General features: G+C 43.7%; 1 protein-coding gene and 1 long non-coding RNA gene across 6 annotated transcripts in view; one reads left to right on the top strand and one right to left on the bottom strand.

The window, feature by feature from the left end:
* LDB2 (LIM domain binding 2) overlaps positions 1-24,229 on the bottom strand; it is a 237,886-nt gene that overhangs the window by 22,052 nt on the left and 191,605 nt on the right. For all 5 annotated transcript variants that reach the window (XM_079991703.1, XM_079991701.1, XM_079991702.1 and 2 more), the window contains 2 exons: positions 23,319-23,441; positions 21,020-21,103 (listed from right to left, as the gene is read on the bottom strand). In XM_079991703.1, the coding sequence (XP_079847829.1) occupies positions 21,020-21,103; positions 23,319-23,441 (207 nt within the window). The remainder of the gene's footprint in view (positions 1-21,019; positions 21,104-23,318; positions 23,442-24,229) is intronic.
* The window catches only part of LOC307224699, a 476,766-nt gene that overhangs the window by 317,809 nt on the left and 134,728 nt on the right, over positions 1-24,229 (top strand). The gene's annotated exons all lie outside the window — the stretch shown is intronic.

The following is a 24,229-nucleotide window of genomic DNA, read 5'->3' as shown; positions in this document are numbered from 1 at the left end:
ATAAAGCCCTGGAAGACTGGGGATCCAAGTATTCAATAAAACCCCCCTGCCAATACTAACCTGCCTTGAGATCAGAAGAGGAAGCCCAACCAAATGTTGCTCATTATGTGTAGAATGAGGTAGGGACTTCTTGGTGGTGGTGCCTGGTTATGGAACTTCTTTCCTCTAGTGGCAAGGACAGCTATATCCTTGATGCACTTCTCTTACCACTTAAGACATGGGAAGGCCAACTAAGGCCCAGGGGCCGGATCCAGCCCAATCGCCTTCTCAATCCGGCCCGTAGACAGTCCAGGAATCAGTGTGTTTTTACATGAGTAGAATGTGTACTTTTATTTAAAATGCATCTCTGGGTTATTTGTGGGGCATAGAAATTCATTCATTATTCTTTTTCCAAAATATAGTCTGGCCCCCACAAGGTCTGAGGGACAGTGGACCGGCCCCCTGCTGAAAAAGTTTGCTGACCCATGACTTGAGACATTCACACTCAATGAAGCTTTTGATGGAACTGGTTTGCTGCTCTGATCTATGTATGTTTACATTTTAATGCTGCTGAATTCAATCTATGATGTTTATATAATAGGATTTTTATTGTATTTTATTGTTTTATTGCTGACATTTCATTTTTTTTATTCTTTAATTTTGCTGTAGGACTTATAGAAGCTGCTTTCTGATTATTATTTTTTTAAGAAATATACAGATATACAAATACTTAAATAAGAAAATAAATACATAAATAAAATCATGTAAATGTTATACATATGAAATGTAAGATATCTTTTTTAAAAACTACCACCCAGTAGGAATAAGTCACATCTATCTTGAATATTTTCCTTTTCATCTCACATTAACAGTAACGCACCAAAACAAAGCAGTCTTTAACATTTATCATGAATGTTTCCTTAAATGATAGCCCTCTGATGAAATTATGTGCTCAGTGGATGAAAATGGGCGTTGTCAATTAATCAACTAAAGTTTAGTTGATTCATCTATCAGTTAAACTGGTTAAAGCTTGCAACTTAAAGTATAATATACATGCCTGCAATCATGTAAAAAAAGAAGTAACAATGTAAGGCGAAATTCAACAAACTGCTTCTGTAACAAATCTTCTTCTAGGTCCATACGAAATAATCTCATTTCTTCACTTCAGCTCAGGCTCAAATGTCATGTAATTCACATAACCGGTTCTATTTTTAGACTGAATTGTAGGAAACTTGCTGCATTAATAAATGGCAGAAAAGGACTACACCGGCTAGTAATGTGGTAGTGAAATGTAGCCCTGGCCTTTAACCAATAAAGTACTGTTTGCCGTCAAAGCCCTGCAAGTAAAAACAGATTTTCTAAAGGAATGATTAATAAGCTGCCAAACCCTTGATAAATGTGGTTGATAAAAGTGATTTGGCTTTTTTCATCTTCACCAAATCTGTTTACAATGTAAACAGGGTCAGCAAACTTTTTCAGCAGGGGGCCGGTCCACTGTCCCTCAGACCTTGTGGGGGGCCAGACTATATTTTGGAAAAAGAAGAATGAATGAATTCCTATATCCCACAAATAGCCCAGAGATGCATTTTCAATAAAAGGACACATTCTACTCATGTAAAAAACACCAGGCAGGGCCCACAAATAACCCAGAGATGCATTTTAAATAAAAGGACACATTCTACTCATGTAAAAACATGCTGATTCCTGGACCGTCCGGGGGCCGGATTGAGAAGGCGATTGGGCCGGATCCCATGCCTACCCATGGTTTACATCAAAAAAGTCCTCACTCAAATAGAAAGCAGCATGAGAATGACATACGTCTCATAAAACAAAATGAATTTTTTTAATGAAAGAAAGAAAGAAAGAAAGAAAGAAAGAAAGAAAGAAAGACGAATCTTTAAAACTATGAATGAACCAACACCTAGAGTAACAAAATGGCTAACACAAAGTGTTCCAAGGACAGGGCTGAGCTTGCCTGGGATCCACTGGATCCCGAGTCAGACTCACTGCCATCACCCAAAGGCATCAGGCCTGGATGACACGGGTTCAAATGAGCTTTTTCTCTCTCACTTTCCTGGAATTTGGCTTGGCTCTATAGTTATAAACAAACACAAACACTCTTTGGTTTTTGTTTTAAAAAGGACGCAAGTTCAGAGTTTCTTAATCTCCTCTACTTCATTACAAACCTCTAGATTCATGCCCTGTGGCCAGATGGATGTTTACATAAACACAGTTACACTGCAACAGAAGTCCATTTCGAGGTTACATAAAATAAAAGAGCAATTACTGGAAAATGGAACTTTTTAATTAAATGTATTTGAAAGAAGTAGGGATTAATGATTTTAAAGCAGGAGAGTATTTAATGCTTACAGCCATGAATCATCCCCACCAAAGCTGCAATCCTACTGTTTGTCAGTAGTGCTTTCCAGTACTGATATTCCTTGTACTGAATGATGCCTTAAACTCCAGGTCATAGTGAGAAATCGGGTCCACCCTTAAAGTGGGCACATGTTGCGGTGAGACCTGGCAACCAAACCCTGTGTTGTGGGTGGGTACATTTGGATAGCCACAACACCCGATTGGTACGTCCCTTGATGCAGGGTTCAATCAGGCCAATGGGATGCAGGCTGAATGGATCAAGGGACCTATATATACCTATGCACGTGACCCAGAGCTTCCTCTTTCGGTGCATGCATTCGGAACACCCACCCACCTCTCCCTACTTTTAGGGCTTCGCACTTGACCTTGCTATGCCGTCGTGTGTCGTTGGGACAGGGGCACGGCAGGAATTTTCCCCACTTGGCTGACTGACTGTTGCCATTTTGGTTTCGCCTGCTGTGTAGCAAATCGTCACAACTTGTAAGGTTGCGGATAGGCTCTGGTTCAGGTGATAGGGATGGGAGAACGCTCTCACCATTCCTATGTGAAGGGTATTCCGTTAAAGGAATCCAGGGGCTCGATGGTTTGGTCAACCTCTGTGAGGGGGTTGTGCCCGTGCCTGAGTCCTGGGGGACTTTTGGGTGGCAGAGTTAGCCTGTGCCCGCTTGTTCACCCTTGGCTGACCTACGCTGGAACCCTGGGTCTGCACTACCTGCATGGCAGGGAGCTAGTCGAACCAGAGCCTATGTGTCAGGGAACTGACATCGGAGCGAGAGGTGGAGGCAAGGCTCCAAAGCGATGCAGGAGAGGGGACCAGCAGGGGGGAAGGAATTCAACGTAACACCAGTAGAGAAGGGAGGGAGATGGAGGATTCGGAGAGGGGTCTCCAAGACTCTTCACCCGAGACCAGTGGAGAGAGCACGGGCACGCCTCTGCCCACTCCTTCCTTGCGCAGAAGAGTCCCGCGCAGGGAGAGTAGGCGGAGACTTGGTGTCAAACAGCTTCTATGCTGGAAGAGGTTCAAGAAACGCCCACTGATGGATTCTGCAAGCGACTGAACAGCCACGGAGTGAGGGCTGTCAGCCGAGGCATGGTTAGCCAGGCGATCTAGCCAAAAGTAACGGCAACTTACGCACAAGTAACCCCTTATAACCATTACACTATGCAACCAGTCACATTCTGTAATCAATAAAGTTGTGGCCTAAATTATGCCAAAAACCAAACCAAAATTTGAGTCATGTGTGAATTTATTCAGGGGGGAGGTTTCTGGGTCTGAACACGCAAACTCCTTTTGGTGGATGGTCACTTCATGGTGGGTAGCAGGTGTGGGAAACACCTCAACTTACCCCCCTCTCATGACCTGTTGGCCCACACCATGGGTCAGATGCTTCTCCTATGCAAGGACCACCTTTGCAAGCTGGCAGCCAAGAGCACTCTTCTGGTGGAAACACCATTTGCTGATCACTGTCCTATATTATGCTTACAACAATAATATCAATACAGTTCTTCAATCCAAAACTAAAAACCTTGTGGGGGAAAAATTATTATCTGAATGCACATGACAATGAATGAAGTACAGTGGTGCCTCGCAAGACGAAAATAATTCGTTCCGCAAGTCTCTTTGTCTTGTGGTTTTTTCGTCTTGCGAAGCATCCCTATTAGCGGCTATTAGCGGCTTAGAAAAAGGGGGGGGGGAGGGAAAAAACTCACAAGACTTGCAAGACGTTTTCGTCTTGCGAAGCAAGCCCATAGGGAAATTCATCTTGCGAAGCGCCTCGAAAAACGGAAAACCCTTTCGTCTAGCGGGTTTTTCGTCTTGCGAGGCATTCGTCTTGAGGGGCACCACTGTATGTGGGTTTCCCCAAGAATCAGATTGTTTATTTTACATTTCAGACTATTTTAAAGAAATTAATGTGTGATTTGTAGGTGCGCACGTCTCTGCAAAAAAACCTGCCCTATGAAAACTGAGAGCTGCACATCTTAACGGCCTGCTAGGACCTCATAACAAAGCCAGGGGATATTTCATTTTTGCTTGTTTTGCACAATGTCAATCTAACAGGCCGGGTTCTGCACACTTCTAAAAGACACTCCAATCTAGAAGAAAAGAATATTGGTTTATTGCCTGGAAGAGGATATTTTAACATGCAGGCCTTTCCTTTAATGCACAGTGCAGAAGGAAACTCTGCAGACATCCAAACAGAATGGACATTTATTTTTCTGCTTAGAATTTCAGGCAGAGACTGAAGCTGCTATTGAATACTTTATTGGACCACATATTCCTGTACAGCAGCCTAGATGAACTCTGCACCCTCCCGTCATTGCTAAATCCAGGGGGAACTGGCAGGCAAAAGAATTAGCTGGACAGAAAGAGAAGGATTCCAAGTGACTATGGCTCTCTCTCTCTCTCTCTCTCCCTCTGCTGCTACCTTTCTCTTCCACTGAATCATATTGGATATATGAATACAGACTACAGCTTGCCCCCGATACAATACCTGCATATCTCCATGCCTACCCAAAGCCTGACGAAGAAGGAGGAGGAGGATTTAGTGCAGGGGATTGGGTGAGAAGCCCAAGTAAAAATGTACTATGAGGATTGTTTATTAAAGATTTCACCTGACCCACTTCCGGTTATTGTAGGAGAATGAAATTGCACATGTATAATTCTACATCTCTCCATTGGTACTGTGGTAATTTGTAGCTCTGCACTCCTAACAGTTTCTCTGTTACTGGTGCTAACGTGGAGTGACATCTGATAATGGAACCAGTTGAATGCAGAGCGGTCATCAGGTTCCTGTACTTGAAAGGCCGCACACCATGGGAGATGTTCGATGAGATGCAAGGGGCTTATGCGGAAGATGCCCCATCGTATGACGTAGTAAAGCACTGACATTGTCAGTTCAAATGTAGTCGGATTTCGGTGGAACGGCTCCCATTCCTGGGCGACCACAGTCTGCCATTGATGAAGACACCATCCAGCAAGTGGAGGCCGCCATTTTGGAGGATCACCGCATAACAGTTCGTCAACTGGCTGCAGATGTCAAGATCAGTGTGGGCTCTGCAGAAAAAATCATCCACGACCATTTGCAAACGGGAAAGGTCACATGCTCACGGGCTCTTTTGGTCACATGTCACGAAAACCATGATGACTTCTTCGCCAGACTAATTACTCAGGTTGAAACATGGGTCCATCATTATCACCCAAAGACTAAATCCCAGTCCAAACAATGGAAGCACTCTGCCTCACCACCTCCAAAGAAGGCACATGTCCAACCATCAGTGGGCAAGGTCATGCTCACGGTCTTTTGGAACCAGCGCGGAGTAATGAAGATGGATTTCCTGGCAAAGGGTACCGCAATTACTGGGACATACTACGCTTCACTGCTGCAGAAATTGTAGAAGGCCATCAAAATTGAGAGGTGTGGTATACTGGCCAAAGGTGTCCACCTCCTGCAGGATAACGCCCTGGTTCACAACTCGCATGTTGCTCAGACGAAAGCGCGACCCTGTAGCTATGATATCCTTCCTCACCCCCCCCCCTTATTCTCCTGACCATCGGACTTCCACCTCTTTCCAACCATGACGATGGGCAAGCTTTTTCCAGATGATGAAATGCTGATTTCTGAGGTCAAGTCGTGGCTTCTAACACAACCTGCCAACTTCTGCAGATGAGGTCTCCACAGCTGCATAAAGCGATGGAAGAAGTGTGTGACTCTTGCTGGTAGCTATGTAGAGAAGGACTAAAAACTGTGCCCAGTTTCGTTTGTCTCAGTCCATGGGGAAATCTTTAATGAACGGCCCTCGTAGTGATGGGTTTGTGCTGTTAGGGAGAGCAAAGCCTGCTGGTTCAACCTTCCCTGGTCAATCTGGAATACAGCCTTGAGGTACTCCTGCATCAGAGGCCCAGGAGCAGGTGAGACTACGGCTCCTTCTCATCCGATTCAGAGCTGCTGGTTTATAACCCTGGTTTATAACTCAGTACAGTGACATTTAATCACTCCCTCTGCTTCTGTTATCTCTGCCTGGCAGCTGTGGCTGCTTAAATAGGGGCGCTGTACTTTCCAGAGTGCTTTGGTCTAGCACCAGATCTTGCCGTTTATCTACCATTACAGCCCCTTCCTTCAATTCCAGTGGATGAATCTGGGTGGCGGTTAGGCATTGGAGTATTCGGTTGGAGGGGAGGGGAGGTGGTGGCCATCACCTACTCCTCCTATTTCAAGCGTATTCCATTAAAGGAATCTGGGGTGTGTGTCCTCTGTCCGAAGCCCAGATGGGGGCAAGGACCTTACCACAACCCCTATTGGTGACCCTGGGGGAATTCCTAGTTGATGTGCATCAACAGGGCTCCCCCTATTGGTGGTTAACCCTTATTAGACTCCCTGAAGGCGGGCAGGAGTCAGATATAATCACTGGTTACAATGCCTAAGCCAATACCACTCACATTCTGCAATCAATAAAGTTGTGGCCTTTTTCAGCCCATTAACCTAAATTCTGGTGTCAAGTATCTTTATTCTACAATGGGGGAGGGTTCAGGACCTTGCCACGCAAACCACACCCATGCACGTCAAAGCACCATTATCACTCACCAGCAAGTCACACCAGGAAGTTAACTATAACTTCCTTCTCTTTTATGAGTCAATAAAGACACGAACGCATTGTTACATGAAGTAGAGGATAAGGTTTGGTTCTTGCAGCATGGAAAAACAAGACCGTTTCCCCTTAAGTTAGCAGACTGCTTTCCCCCCGTCCAGATATGTTAGTTTGATGAATGCTATGTTCTGACCCTGGGCAGAGAGCTAGCCGAGAGGATGGACAAATTCCCTGAAGTACTTCAAGATTGGTTGTTGAACCAGAAGAACATGCAAAGCCCAAGTCTGCAGGTGTAGCTCAATTTATCTTCTCTGCTACTCCCTTGCAGGCTGGGGGGAAAGAACTTATCAGTGAAATACAGTGTGTGACAGAAGGAGGGGGGAGAATTCAGCAATAACTGATAGTCAGAAAGTGACAGAAGAGATTCATTGTAAGTATGTACAAAGTGACGGCCACTGGAACAAAATGTGCATTTCACACATACACTATGATGAGAATCTGAACATGAGGTAAATAAATAGGAAAGAGATCTTGGGTTCAGGGGTATTAAATTCATATATATATATGTATAAATTGTGTGTCTTTGCTTTTCAATTTGCATTTTGTTATATTATTCCCTTTTTATTTTTAATTCTATTCTTTGTATATTGTATTGTTGTTTTATTGCTATGGCCGATGGCTGATGCAAATAAAGATTCATTCATTCATTCCTTGTAACTTGCTGTTATTTTTATTGATTATAGTCTAGAAATTATTTATTGTAACTGTTAAGAGTGAATTTCTGTTTAACTATTATTTGCTGGTATTTAATCTTATCATGTACCATTATATTCTAATGGGTTATTGAATATTACCTTATTTGAAATAAGCTGTTTATTTAAAAGTTACAGTTTTATTATGACATTTTTTGGAATGGAACAGGTTGTTATAAGGTGTGTGATCTTTCCTGTTTCTTCAGCTTGTGAACTGCCTTGTGTAAAGTGATATCAAAAGGTGGTATATAAATTAAGGACAATGGTGACTTAAGAAGACTGGCGAGGGACCATCATGTCTTGCTTTTCTCAAAGCCAGATTCATACAGGAGTTCAGCCTACACTCGAGTAGGACCCTGGCAGAGACGCATGCCCGACTGGCATGTTCTCTCCCTCCTGCTCTTTCGTTCGGGAGCTTCATAAGCTTTCTTCAGCCCGAACATCACAGCGACGGATGCCAACCAACACCAGCACACTTAAGGATCCACAGAGTTTGCACAGCATTGTGTGACAGACCTCAGCAACCCAGCGTTTTGGCTAATCTACTTTATTTACATATAAACACACACAGAGCACTGCAACATGGCTTCCTCTCTCTCTAGCATCAGACAGCAAAGAGAAAGAACAAAGGACAATAGTTCCGCTTCATGGAACACAGTAACACAAACATCCTGTCTCCATCACTTCCCACTCTGTGGAGTCAAAACACATACCGTCATGTGATAGACAACAATCCCATGACTGCAATCATGGAGCAGGAATTCTAACAAGCTGGTGGGCCAAACTATGGTTTACCAGGACTGCAGCTCACAGCTGCTTTGTGGTCCTGTTGACTCTTGTGCCATACTGAACTAAGCTAAGGTAGGGCTTAGTGTGTTGTCCAAGCTCAGAATTTGGGTTAAGCTCCCTCCTCACTAATCATGAGCTGCAGCTCCTTTCCGTAGGGGCTATGCTATATGTCTATGGGGGGGCAGAGGACCACACGGAGATGGAATGGGATGGAGCATCATGGGATAGTCGAAGGAGCACTCCGTCCTGCAACATTTTGATGCAGGTCACCCTTGCATATCCAAAATAAATAAATAAAGGACCAGATGCGCAACTTGGGAGTCGTTTTGGACTCACAGCTGTCCATGGAGGTGCAGGTCAATTCTGTGTCCATGGCAGCTGTTTACCAGCTCCATCTGGTACACAGGCTGAGACCCTATCTGCCCACAGACTGTCTGGCCAGAGTGGTGCATGCTCTAGTTATCTCCCGCTTGGACTACTGCAATGCTACTTTTGAAGGTGACTCAGAAACTACAACTAATCCAGAATGCGGCAGCTAGACTGGTGACCGGGAGCGGCCACCGAGACCACATAACACCAGTCTTGAAAGACCTACATTGGCTCCCAGTACGTTTCTGAGCACAATTCAAAGTGTTGGTGTTGACGTTTAAAGCCCTAAACGGCCTCAGTTCAGTATACCTGAAGGAGCGTCTCCACCCCCATCGTTCTGCCTGGACACTGAGGTCCAGCGCCGAGGACCTTCTGGCATTTCCTTGCTGCAAGAAGCCATGTTACAGGGAACCAGGCAGAGGGCCTTCTTGGTAGTGACACCCGCCCTGTGGAACGCCCTCCCACCAGATGTCAAAGAGAAGAACAACTACCAGACTTTTAGAAGACATCTGAAGGCAGCCCTCTTTAGGGAAGCTTTTAATGTTTAACAGACTCCTGTATTTTAATACTTGTTGGAAGCCGCCCAGAGTGGCTGGGGAAACCCAGTCAGATGGGCAGGGTATAAATAATAAATTATTATTATTATTATTATTATTATTATTATTATTTACATTAAAAGCTAAAATGATGCCTAGGGTGATTGAAATGATAAGAAGAAGCTGGCTTGACATTTGTGGCTTCTTGGCTCTGAAAATTATGTGGAATTCAGTAGGGTGATATGGGTTAGACATGTTAGACATCAGAAATGACCCAGAGCCTTACATCAGCTTAGGTTGCCAATGTCTGAGATTTATGGGAGAAGGAAAATGGAGAGAGGGGGTGTCTCCCCTAGCAGACTGGGTGGAAACTAGAGACACTCAGTGGACACAGGGAATGGTACCTGATGGATTATCAGCAGCAGCATAGCCCGGCTATAACTGGAAGCTGAAGAATGGATGCAGCAGGCAAGGGAGAAGAGCTAACAGCAAAAACTCTCACCAATCCTGGAGAACTTGCAAAGGCTAAAACCTGGACACATCAGGCCTGGCAGACCTAGGCTTTACATGTCTGCTTGAGTGCTTTATTAAAGATTTTTCCATACAACTACTGATCAGGACTAACCATCCCTTGTTTTTAAGATACAATAAAATCAAAGTCTAAGATGGGATGGCTTTAGGAGTTACTTAATGTCCCTCATACATATTTTATGTGAAACAGTCTGATCTGCAACAGAAAAAGAGGCTGTGGACCGTTAATTAAAGCAGCCCTCTACGCTTTCTTTCTGCTTTTAAATCTGTTTTCTTGGTCTAGAGTTACATTTCCCACCCACCCGACTTGCAGTAATGAGGCATCTAATCATAGCCTGCATTTTTATTGAGGCTTGATCAGGGCCTGTATTTTAAAATGAGCTTAAAGATTTTCAAATGTTTCATGCCAGGCAGAAGAGCAGCTGCCTAAGAACCTTGGCAAAATGTTTTTCCTCCTAGACAAGGGGGCCCCCTGATTTATAGCAGAAAACAATTCTCAAAGTCGTAAAAAGGGAATTACAGGCTGACAGCCAAGGTTACACTGACCCTACATATTACAGAAGATAAAAAAAGAGATAAACATAATTAAGAGTGGGTAAATAGTAAAATAAAACCATGTGCCTCCCATTAAACTTGAGCCATATTTTCCTAAGGTTCAAAGGTCAAGAGCAATGGAAAAGCATCTAGCTGGCAGAAAGGAAGAGAGTATTTTGGGAAGTCTTTTTCTAAAGTTGTTTCTTTCTTAAACTGAGATCCTTTTAAGATTTCTTTTCCTTTTAAAAAGGTTATTTATGTTATGTATTAAATATATTGGCTTAAATGTAATTATGCAAAGGAATTAGAAGCTAAGAAATGTTAAATCCTTATGCTAGATTCTTATTTCATATAGTTGGAAGAGATCACAGGGGCCATCAGCCACCAGCCCCCCCTGCCAAGCAGGAAACATCATTAGAGCATTTGTCAAGCTTTTGTTTAGAGACCTCCAAAGGAAGGAGATCTTTCAATGATGATCCTTGACATCTGTTTAAGATAAAAATTTAAGATTAAACCATTTGTTTTGGAGGGCAATAGGGCGAGGTGAGCTGGTAATTAAGGTTCCTTGTTGAGACACATGTAAGATATATTACTACTTATTTGTCATTTATAGATAGAAGAATATATAGCTTTTTGATTCCCATAAAAGGGCAGAAGGAAATGGGTGTATCTTTTGTGATTGGTTCTAGCAAACAGCCAATAGGAATTTCAACCAGGCTGATTGGACAGAGGCAGCCACAGGAGGAGCAAGGGGGCTGGATTAAGGAAATATAAGTGCTGGCCAGAATGGCAGGAGGCCAGGCCAGAGCTTGGTAACCATATACCACTCTGCCTCATATTTATTTGTCTGACAAATAAATTATTATTTTAATTTCTCTATTGCTGCGTTGAATATTTCATTCCAGCTAAGCGTTAACCACAAGCAGGGTGCTACAGTAACAATTCTGTTTTCTTCTTCTCGAATCCTGAAAGCTCCTATTCATTGCTTTAGGCTCACCATAGAGCCAGAATCTATGACTAAATTGAAATAATGTTTAACTTGCTACAAAAAATAAAATAAAATGCATAATAAAAACAACTTTTCTTTTGCCTGCATGCAGTATGGCATTTCCACAGTGAGAAAATAGCTCAAGGGAGTGGTGAAATTAATTTCAAGAAATTGGATTTTTGTGGGTACAAAAGACTTCAGAGTGAATGACTAACTGTGGGGACATTGGGATAAGAGGAAATATTCTCATTGACTTCAACAGTAGCCTGGCTGAACTCTATTAATAAAATTTAACTTCAAATGTTGCAATACTGAAGCAATCATAGCCTCAGAAAAAGAGAGAAATTGAAGAATTTCAGAGGGCCAGTTTCAAATATACAGTGGTACCTTGGTTCTCAAACGCCTTGGTACTCAAACAACTTGGAACCCAAACACTGCAAACCAAGAAGTGAGTGTTCCAGTTTGCAAACTTTTTTCAGAAGCCGAACGGGTTCTGTTTTGAGTGCCACGCTTCCATTTTGAGTGTTATGCTGAAGTCTGTCTGTTTTTGCTATTTATTTTGTGTTTTTGTTTTTGCAGGTTTTTTGTTTTGTTTTTGTGACTGTGTGGAACCCAGTTCAGCTACTGATTGATTGATTGATTGACTGCAGTACATTGTTTATTGCTTTCATTTTATGGATCAATGGTCTCATTAGATAGTAAAATTCATGTTAAATTGCTGTTTTAGGGGTTGTTTTTCAAAGTCTGGAATGAATTAATCCATTTTGCATTACTTTCTATGGGAAAGTGCCCCTTGGTTTTGGAATGCTTTGGTTTTGGAACCGTCTTCCAGAATGGATTAAGTTTGAGAACCAAGGCACGACTGTACTCCCAGTGCTTTGAACCTAATGCTGTTTGGACAACATTCTAAGTCAGGAGTCAGCAACCTTTTTCAGCCGTGGGCCGGTCCACCGTCCCTCAGACCATGTGGTGGGCCGGACTATATTTTGGAAAAAAATAATAATGAACAAATTCCTGTGTCCCACAAATAACCCAGAGATGCATTTTAAATAAAAGGACACATTCTACTCATGTAAAAAACACCAGGCAGGCCCCACAAATAGCCCAGAGATGCATTTTAAATCAAAGGACACATTCTACTCATGTAAAAACATGCTGATTCCCGGACCGTCCACAGGCCAGATTGAGAAGGTGATTGGGCCGCATCCGGCCCCCGGGCCTTAGGTTGCCTACCCCTGTTCTAGGTTGATCTACTCCACATGTGAGAGGGCTGGTGCTGCAGAACTGAGGATGCAATAAGTTGCTAAGAATCCTGAGCTGCTAGAATGGAGTGTCCCACTTTAGACTGTTGGTGAATCATCATGGAAAACCAGCACATCAGGGAGCAGCCTTGGGTGGAAGCACTCTTATTCATATGACAGGGGTTCTTTTTTAAATTGGCAATGAGGCCCCCCCCCAAAAAAAAATGTAGTAAAGAATTCAAAAGCAGCACCCCAACCAGCTGCTTAAAGAGGGATAGTTGATGCCACTAGTTTAAGATTCTACTATAGGATTCAGTCCCATGTTTCCGTCTAGCTTTAGTTTTTTAATCAATATGCTACTCTAGTTAGCACACCAGAAAAAAACACCACCCAATTCTTTGGTAAAATATATTTAAATCTTGATTGTTTCCATATTAGGTTTCGGGTGCAACACTGAGCTATTCAGCACTTTTTACAAAGTTTACACTGCAAGTGGAAATTTAAGCATGCAGTCTGAAGCACTACAGTCCTCCTCAGGATTCTGTGTGTCTCCTCATTTGGCGAAACATACTGCAGACGGAGTCCAGGCCCCTGCCAGTTGGGCCGCTGGGGCAGGTAAATGTTTCACTGCTGCAGAAGGTAGAAGCACGGCCTTGAATACCAAACTCCAAAATCAATTTAATTTGCATAAACCGCCAGCGATGTTCGTGTGGGAATTTCTCCAGCTCTGAGTGAAAGCAATCCCTTACATACGGCACAAGGGGACAAAACTGTTCTGGCTACCTCTTGTGTGCTGACCCTCCCCCTATCTGGACTGGGGGGAGAGAGAGAGGTTGAATTCCCCCTTCTACCCCACTATAGTCCTAGCTCAGATAGCCCTCCCACCCCCCTTATTTTTTTAAAGAAAAGAGACATGACCAGTGCTAATTATAATTGAATTATAACCAGCGAAAACACATTTAATGTAATGTATAGAGCAGGGGACGTATAATGTAATGTACAGAGCAGGGACGCGGGTGGCGCTGTGGGTTAAACCACACAGCCTAGGACTTGCCGATCAGAAGGTCGGCGGTTCGAATCCCCGCGACGGGGTGAGCTCCTGTTGTTTGGTCCCTGCTCCTGCCAACCTAGCAGTTCGAAAGCACGTCAAAGTGCAAGTAGATAAATAGGTACCGCTCTGGTGGGAAGGTAAATGCCATTTCCATGTGCTGCTCTGGTTCGCCAGAAGCGGCTTAGTCATGCTGGCCACATGACCCGGAAGCTGTCTGCTGTCTCCCTCAGCCTATAGAGCAAGATGAATGTGCAATCCCAGAGTCGGTCATGACTAGACCTAATGGTCAGGGATCCCTTTACCTTTATAGAGCAGGGGTCGGCAAGGTGTGGGCCATGGGCCGAATCTGGCCCACGAAGACCGTTTTGCTGGCCCATGAGCCGCCCCAGAACCGAGCCGCCCACTCAGCAAGTCCCCTGCGCGCTACACTAAACCAGCGTAGCGTGGTGCAGGGACTCACTGAGCAGCCCCGGAAATTGCGTCTGCACACACGCAGATACCGGAAATCACTTCTGCACATGCCCAGACACCGAAAATTGCTTCTGCGCAGGCGCTATATTTGGCATCTGGGCATATGCAGAAGTGATTTCCAGCACCATGAACATGCGCAGATTTCCGGTGTTGTGCTGCGCTGGCCCAGCCCATAGACGATCTCTGCGGGAGTGATCCGGCCCATGGCCGATAAACCTTGCTGACCCCTGGTATAGACGCAGAACTAGCAGGACTCAGGCACCCATGATTTCAAAGTAATTTATCAAGACGCTTAAAAGGGGGTCTAATTCTCCAGTGGAAATGCAAACCTGAGCTTGAAATGTACCTCTATAGGCTAAAGGTCCATCTGCAGAATTGATTTAACTCCTCAGTGAGAATAAGACGCGGCCTAACACAGGGGTTGCCAACACCAAGATGGCAGCTGGGAAAAAAGTCTCATTAAGCATCCCATCAAAATCCCACAATGCACTGCTGGTTCTTCCTGCTCAGTTCCTGTTTGCACTGGCCCAGTCTCTGCTACATAGACCCTGCCTCCTTAAACAGTTGGAAATAAGATTTGAAACATTAAATATGCTAATCGGCGGAGAGAGTAATGGGCTACCTAAGGGTACCTAATGAGTTTGAGGTTGAAGAAAGATTTGAAGTAGGGGACTTCCTGGCTCAAACTTCACCACCCTAACCTTCCTGCACTAGGAAGTCCAAACTTCACCTGATTACCATAAACATGAAAATAAAAAGAGGAATTCTATCAATCACACTGCCCTGAACCTAGAGAAAAATATGGGATTTGTGCCAGGCCTAGAGAAACTGAGCCTTACATAAAATATTCTAACAGTGCAATCCTATGAAGAAAGTTCCACAGAGGATTGAAACCTAAGAGTTTGCTGTTCTGATTTATGCTCTTCTCTAAAATAAATTTTGTGCTATCTTAAACATGGATCCATGGTAACAGTAAAGCAGACCTTTCTCACAATTTTGTTGCCTTTGAATTTTTTTTTTTTTTTTTAATGGTGTGTCTGGGGACAGAAATTGCAACTTCTTATTCTCTTGGTTGCTTCTACTGAATGCTTCAGAGATTTTTTTCATCTGTATTTTCAGTGTCATCCTCTTTAATTTTGACCTCCATAGTTCACCTATAATCAGCTTGGGTTCTCCTACACAATATACCTTGTCTTGGGGGCCAACTTAAACCAAGACCTCTGCACCCTTCACAATATCCTGCTTATCAAAGCCTGCCTCAGAAATGGCAATAGATTTCATTCCTGCTTGTGTTGTGTATCCTTAATGCCCTTAACCAACAGCTTTATTTCTGCTGTAGCAATTCTACCTCTCGGAATTATATTACTTGCCAGCACAATTTCCCAACTACACTGGTGTCAAAAAAGCAGGAAAGATCATTCATGGAGTCATCACTGTAAAAACCCCAAACCCAAATCCTATCTATTTCCAAACCCTTCCATTGATTTGCTCCAAGCTATCTCATTCCCATGGACTGCAAGAAGATCAAACCTATCCATTCTTAGGGAAATCAGCCCTGAGTGCTCACTGGAAGGACAGATCCTGAAGCTGAGGCTCCAATACTTGGGCCACCTCATGAGAAGAGAAGACTCCCTGGAAAAGACCCTGATGTTGGGAAAGATGGAGGGCGCAAGGAGAAGGGGGCGACAGAGGAAGAGATGGTTGGACAGTGTTCTCGAAGCTACCAGCATGAGTTTGACTAAACTGCGGGAGGCGGTGGAAGACAGAAGTGCCTGGCGTGCTCTGGTCCATGGGGTCACGAAGAGTCGGACACAACAAAACAACAACAACAACATTCTCATTCTCCCTCTAGCTCAGGTTATCCATTAGAAATATATATGAATTAACTTTCTTAAGTTTTGGGCTCTGCATTTTTTGGGGGTACCATCTACGACCTAGATAACCCATCTTAGATGGATCTGTTCAGTCACACCCAGCCTAAGCAACAGACTGTCACAAGCTCCAACTGCACCTAACTAGATCACAGCTGGATGTATAAACAGCTGGAGTGCAAAAGCAGCCTGAAGAGGACAACTCAGCCCCCACCTACACAGAAGGCAAGGGGTTGGGTGCTGGAGGAGAAGCAAGAAGTAGCAGCTGCAAACTCTGGAACAACGAAGAAGGGAGCTTTAGGAATAACATCAACACAACTTCAGAGCAGCAAAGAACATGAAGAGGCAGATTTAAAGTGAGGACGGTTAAAATAGAGGACTGAAAATAGAACAACCACATAGTTCTGGACACTGAAGAAACCCTGAGAAGATGGAACCTTGTCCAGAAAACTTCGGATAGAGATAAAATCTGTACAGTTAAGCTTCTCTAGAACCTCAGAATGACAAGAGCCTCAGACCTCCTTAACAAAGAAGAATCTTGAGAAGACCTTGGGGCTCTGAAGGAATATTGCCAAAACCTTCAGGGGCTACAGACTAGGACCATTGCTTTCCCCTAGAAGTGGACTCAAACGGCCACCCCCAATTCACCACCACTCAAATGGCAAAACGGGGTGGTTAGTTTTTTGTTTATGGGGTGGCAGGTGGTTCTGCTGACACCTGAAATGACTTTCAAAATGGTTTGAGGGGCTTAAAATTTTGTGTCCCCACCCCCTTTCTGTAAATAATGCTTCTTCATTTATTTCTGCATCCTATGATTAGGTGAATGGGACTCCCAGTTAAAAGAATATGATGTCCATGGAGCACCTCATATTTTAGAAATTATGCACAACCCCAAATAAAAAATTTAATGCTCCCAGATATAATTGTCTCAAATATAGTGTACACAACTGTATTGTAGATACAGAATGAAGGCTATAGTCTACACTTGCTTAACAGTTCCCTATGGCAACCGAAGTTTATCTCCTATTGCTTTAGCGGTTGGCTGCTTCTGCTTCTGCATAGTTAACTACTTTAGGCTTGGAGAATAAAAATGATTTGTTCTGGCCATCAGTGGAATTTTTCTTAAGGATTATGACCAACATTTGCAATATGCAGTGAAAGAAAATTTGATGCCTTTTATTTGCATAAATTTAAAAACCTATTTAAAAGCACATTAAACAATGTTAACAAGTCAAAAATATTTGACTAAAATAATGTGAAGTGCTGACTTTAAAAATCGCTTCTGTGCAGGATATAGCTTTGTGTATGTCAGTTGAGGAGAATGTTTGCTTCCAAGTACATAAAATGAAATCGCTGGCTCCCCTGCCCCAAAATATATACAATTACCTTAACCCCAGTCTTCCAAATTCACTATCTGAATTCCCCTCCATGTTTATGTAGCCCTGTGTCAGGGAACCGGAGGCTCTCCAGCTGTTGCTGAACTAAAACTCCCATCATCCCTGATCAATGATTGTGCTGGATAGGTCTGATGGAAGTTGCTAGAAGCCCAGAAATTGCCCACTCCTGCCGTTATATAAACAGTATTGCATTTATCTAAGTTTCTGATTACCCAGCATGTGAGGTCCTTGTGTGACACAGAGACTACTTCAACACTGAGGTCCATCATCTGCTTCTCCCCTAGATAGGTCATCCCCTAGATCAGGCATAGGCAAATTCGGCCCTCCAGATGTTTTGGGACTACAACTCCCATCATCCCTAGCCAGCAGGACCAGTGGTCAGGGATGATGGGAGTTGTAGTCCCAAAACATCTGGAGTTTGCCTATGCCTGCCTTAGATACACACCCACATTCCATAAGGTCTTGCCCCCTACTATGTTCCAAGTCTACACCTAGAATGAAAACCTAGTTCAGTCTTCAACTGGGGAAAGTTAGGATTAAAGATGCCTTAAGGTTGCTAATCCCACCCTTCTCTAATTCTTGCTTTCCAGTTTTAATAGGGACATGGATTGTTAATACTTGTGGAGCTGCATGTGCTGGTAAAATTATGACTTGTCTACTGTATCTTCTTCTTTTTTTTACAATCTATTTGGCATATCTTAAGACTTTAGCTAATCTGCCACTTTGCATTTGCTTCACAGTATTCTGCACCTGCAGACAATTTGCATTTTAAACCTTGCCACACGAACCCAAAATTGACATTTTGGTATATACATGGCGAGACCAGAGAAGGGAACACCCTTAGCGTGTAAAAGAGTAAACTTCAGGTGCTCTGCAAGGATCAAACTTCAATGGGAGAAAATTCATCCCCCCCCCAACATAAACACATTACAGCCAATGCAGTACAAACTCAGGGAAGGGCCCAGAAAGGAGAAATGGCTTTGGAATGGTGCTCCTGCCTTAAGAACTGAGCTTTGCCTTCGCACCATGGCCCTCTTTAGACATAACCAAGCTTAGCATCTGAGTAACTGAGAAAGCGAGTCTAACTCAGCCATAAAGCCCAGCTGAACATTACTATGTGGAAGCACTGGGGAGGGTTTTCTCGGGGCTCATCTACACAAATTTTCCTCAGAGCTTTCTAGGCACAAATCTGCCCTTTCCTAGTCTATGCCTGAAGTTTTTGGGGTTGGTTTTTTTTTGGGGGGGGCGGATTTTGGTTTGATGAGGCCCTAAGCTACTGAAGGTAATGAGGCCCTTTATAAGTTTACTTGTCTTTTGTCAACAACAAATTGTTGCTTTTTTTGTGTTGAATATATGCCATATGGTAATTTATGGACCTAATAGGTATCTAAAGCCATTTGCACGTAACAAACAGGAGCCTACACAACACTGTTTCTGTATGAAGGTTTTATTTTATTTGTTTTTTATCTTATATTTTAGAAATGTACATCCAGGTTTTTTTCCTTTAAATTATTTTGGGGGCCCCCAAGAGAATGGGGCCCTAAGCTATAGCCTGTTTAGCTTATACATAAATCCGGCACTGAGGGGGGGTGCCCTACAGCTTTCCTCACAAAAACCTTCTCTTTTAAATATTTCTGCATTGCAGGGGGTCAGACAAGAGGATCCTCAGAATCCTTTTCAATTCTATGAGATCTGTGGTGGCTATTTGTTGCTTATATGATAGGCCAGTCACAAGGAAGGCAAATCCTGGTGAAACGCTCTGCGACCCATGGAAAACCCAAATTGTCCTGCTTGTTCCAATTCGACATTAAAGAGTGGGTTTTCCTGGGGAAAGCAGTAAGGCAAAGAACCATTGTTCAGATATGGACTGTGAAAGTGTGGACCTGCGTCCAGAAAGCATGGGGCAAAGCATGGGTGAAACCCTCCCTTCTGAGATATAACTAGCATGGTCTCTTATGAATTTTCAGCACCATCTGAAGATTCAGGTCTTAGTGCCTGAGGCTGTTCACAATTGCTCTAACTATTGGTGGTGTGTTTTAATATCTCCTGCCTTGTTTTTAAGCTCTGTTGTTGCTAATTTTAAAGTACTCTGTGCGGAATTGCTTTGGGAATCAAGGGCTGGCTTACTTCTCTCGCCCTGACCTAGCCACTGCGATCCATGCGATGGTCACCTCCAGACTGGATTATTGCAATTCGCTCTACGTGGGGCTGCCCTTGAGACTGACCCAGAAACTCCAGCGGGTGCAGAATGCTGCAGCGAGACTCCTTATGGGGTCCTTGCTGCGAGATCACATTCACCCGGTGCTATACCAGCTGCACTGGCTCCCGGTGGAGTACAGGATAAGGTTTAAGGTGCTGGTTTTAACCTTTAAAGTCTTATACGGCCTAGGACCCTCGTACCTACGGGGCCGCCTCTCCAGGTATGCCCCACAGAGGAACTTACAGTCTTCAAATAAAAACATCTTGGAGGTCCCAGGCCACAGAGAGGTTAGGCTGGTCTCAACCAGAGCCAGGGATTTTTCGGCTGCAGCTCCAATCTGGTGGAACGCTCTGTCACAAGAAACTAGGGCCCTGTGGGACTTGACATCTTTCCGCAGGGCCTGCAAGACAGAGCTGTTCCACCAGGCCTTTGGCCAAGGCACAGCCTGACCACCTCCTTTGGTAATCCTCATAGAACGCTAGCCCAATGGTTGCGATTAATTCGATTTGAACTGATTTTATAATGAATTGATTTTAGAATGCTGTGTTATTTTACTGTTGTTAGCTGCTCTGAGCCTGGCTTCGGCTGGGGAGGGCGGGATATAAATAAATTATTATTATTATTATTATTATTATTTTAAAAAATCAGCTGCACACAGTGACGTTGCTCACTGCTGTGGGCAGGGGACGTGATTGACAAATGTCTTGCTGCACCTTGTGGATAGCATTGATGGTAGCTAGCCAGCTAGCCAGCAGCAGCAGCAGCACACTGTCACAGTGTTAACTGAAGCACCCCCTACCTCCACTGCTGTTTCCTGATGGATTTCAAGACCCAAGAAATTCTTGATGAATTTTCCTCCATCCACAACTGCACTGCATTGCTGGCTGACAGCACTCATAGCAAACCGCTTCCCATACGTGGCTGATAAAATAATAGAGGGGCAGGAGGTCAAGAGCTGGTGTGTGGGTGGATGTGCTAAATATTGATCTGAAATCATCAGCCAGATGTTTAGCTGCAGGTCTCTCTAGACTTATAGTTTTGAAATACTGCTGTGTTCGCCAAGGAGATGCTTTCTCAGGCAAAGTTAACTAGTGTTTTCATTACTCCCAACCTTCAAGGGATTGCCTTCTTTCTGTTCACTTCTGTTTCATATTTACCTGGCTAGACACAAACCTGGAAGAGGAGCTGAGCAGAACAGATCCCAGGTTCCCCAGGAAACTGGTTTGAAAATGAAGGGAAATTATGGGGCAGGCCATGACAAAACTCACATGGTCTTTAGGCTACAGAAGAGCTTCTGAGGGCTGTGACAGTAACCTTTTCAAAAATTGCTCATGGTAAGCTTACCCTGAGGTAGTTGAGGGTGAAGTTAGTGAGACCCATGCGGGTGATGTTTTTGGACAGCTGTTCCAGCACCTGAGGGTCTTGTGCCTGTAATGGAAAAAAAAAAGAGACAGTCTCTCATGCTCATGTGAGGAAGAAATGCAACAGTGAAATTACAAATCAAGGACATGCTTAAAAAATTGGCAATCCTATCTGAAAGCAAGCTGCCAATTTATAAAAAGCATCCAAGATTTTATACTGAACATTAGACACTAATTCACAGAGGGAAGGAGAGTGTAGCGCCCATTTCATTCCAAACAATGGGTTATTAGCTAAGCTTTTTGAAAATCATACTTTAGACTAGTTATTATATCAGGAAACCTTACTAGAGGGTAAGGAAGACTAGCGTTGTCATCTCCACGATGAAGTAAAGGGGTTAAAAATGAGAATAGTGTCTTGTTTTGAGGTCATCTAGTTCTTTTATGGTGTGGGCAAGGTTTGAACTAGGACTTACTTGGATCACAGCTTACTCTGCTGCATGAGAGCAAAGATTTGGATTCCACTGGGGGAATAATTCCCATTCTCCTCAAGGGTTTCTTACACACATTACCTCACAGTAGCATAGCAACTAAGGGTTAGTGAAACAAATTGGGGGGGGGGGGACCCGACTATAAAAATAGTTACAGCCTTACAAATTACCAATGGAAAAAAGAAACTCCCTAATTAATATGCTCGAGAGCAAAAGCAAACATACAGACAACGTCGGGATGCTAAGTTTCATCTACTGGTGTAGTATGGTATCACCAACGGAAAGCATGTGAAATGCGCAGGAAGAGAAAGAAGGAACCATTCCTCTCACTTAGAAAGCAGGAAGCATACAAGACTGATCCCTTTTTTGTACAGAGGAGTAACCTGGGCCTGGAGTAACAGTTGGGACAATGCTGGCGATACCCTATATGGGTGCTGCAGACCTCAGAAGGATGCAATTAACCAATGCACTTCAAAACTGTTTCTGACATGTACTGATGTACCTTTGGAGCCCAGCTAGGCAAAAGGTAACTCACGCAGAGATTGCCGACATCTGTGTAACAAGCAAATATGGTCCCATCTGCACAACACATTTATAGTGTACCACTTTGAATGAGGTTTACCAGACGTCCCCGGTTCCCCGGGACAGTCCCTGGATTTGCAAATCTGCCCCCGGGAAATGTGGCAGCGGCAGCCTCAGCAGCCTGGAGCCAGCCTGGTAGCACAGTTGGCTTTGGCTGGCTTCAGGAGCTGCTCACTGCTTGCTGCCGCCACCACCACTGCCAAAGGGGAACTGGGGACGTCTGGCAGTACAGATCTCCTGCCCCCTTCCCCTTGTTGTGACAGATCGGGGGAGGCTCAGGAGTTGTGGGTGGGTGGCTGTTGCCCAGGAGGGGCGCAAGACGTGCGGTTTCTCTACCAGGCAAGGTGCAAAGCCCTTCTTTCACACCCTGTGAAACATAAATGCGCAATTTTATAAAAACTGGGCAAACGTGGCAGAGAAAGGGGACAAGAGATTGGGGAAGGTTCGGGACTGTTGCCCAGTTTTTTAAAAACTTTTCGCATTTATGTTTCACAGGGTGCGAAAGAAGGGCTTTGCACCTTTATACACCATGCATGTGTGCTTGGGCCCAGGGTCTTTTGCCTCACCATCCCCACTATTGACTCCCTGTTGCTACTCAGCTAAAAAAAAAAAGTGTCCCCAGATTCATTGAAAAAAATCTGGTAACCATACTTTAAATAGCCGTGGCTTCCCCAAAGAATTCTGGGGGCTGTAGTCTGTTAACTATTCTCACAATGCTCCAAGTCGTTTGACAATCAATCCCCCTTCCCAGGGAAATATGGGGGCTGTAGCTCTCTGGGGCAAACAGGGGTTGTCCTAACAGTGTCAGCACCCTTAAAAAACTACAGTACCCATGATTCTTTGAGGGAACTGTTTAAAGTGGTACACTTTAAATGTATGGTGCAGATGGAGCCCCCCAAAATGTAAAAAAAATAAATTGAAATTAAAATCCAAGGTGGCGTATTCTTACTCTTTAAAAATAACTTTTATGGATATAAGAATGAAATGTGCCTCCAAATTTAATTCAGAAAGAAAGTGTGCATCAGCTTAAGTTGGGGAGACACTGTCTACTTATTTACATCCACAAATGCTTGCGACACACCAACATAACATCCTTGTTTACAATGCGCATAACTCTAAGATAACTGGCTGTGACAGCAAATGGTGGGTTTGGATTGTTAGTCAAAATTTAATGGATTAAAAAAAAAAAAGCAATTCTGGCCAATTACTTACATGCATGGCTAAAATACTGCGAGGGACTAACTCTCTGTATTGTCTAATTGTAAAGTGCCAGGTTTTTATTCTCATAAGGTCATCAAATGTAAATTCCAAGATAAGACGTCCTTCTGTGCACACCTAGGAGAAATAAAGAAAAAGGAAGGAAAATAAACAAACACACACACACTTCTTTGAGGAGCCTCTATAAAACTAAAAGAAACCAAACAAAATACAGTCCTAAGCAGGCTAAATAAATGCCAATATACTTTTGTTATTCAGCTTTATTGGGGAAATTGTATCCCCTCTGGAAAAAGAGAGGAATTAAGAATGAACAATTAAATAAGCAGGCTGTGGATTTTATAGCTCTGTGCAATCTAAATCCTATTTTTTGTTTCCCTCCAAAATGGCTGGTGATGATTAATGGCATAAAGGGCATAATTCTAACCCCCTGGCACTGATGGTGGGGTAGCATGATGTGCAGGTTCCTCTTTGCTGGTGGAGAGGAGCATCATAGGGTGAAGAGATGCTGGAGGTGAAATAGTTAAACAGGTTACCCAATCATAACCCGGGGGGTGGAGTCAGAGGGACTATAAAACCAGCTCTGGGAGGGGCGAAGGGAGGAGTTTGTTGGGAGTTGGGTGGTTGGTTGGTTGGAGTGGGAGTGAATTGGGATAGAGTCTGTGGGTAGGTTGAGTTAGTGTAGCGAAATAAGCTGAGTCAGGAACAGTTAGGAGCTAGGAAGACGAGTAAATATCTGAGAGGTGGTTTAGTGAGGGAGAGCAGGTAGCGGAAGTTATAGGTCTGGATAGGCACCCCATGATTGTAATTGACCAATACCGTTTATGAAACCACACGCTTGTTAAACTGCAATAAATAAACAGAAGTTTATGTTCCAATTAACCCTGACTGGACTCAGTATTGTACCA

The sequence above is a fragment of the Podarcis cretensis genome (genome assembly GCF_951804945.1).
Source record: "Podarcis cretensis genome assembly, chromosome: 9".
Lineage (NCBI taxonomy): Eukaryota > Metazoa > Chordata > Lepidosauria > Squamata > Lacertidae > Podarcis > Podarcis cretensis.
Note: the sequence above shows the minus strand (reverse complement) of the source record. Positions and strands in the feature narration are given on the sequence as shown.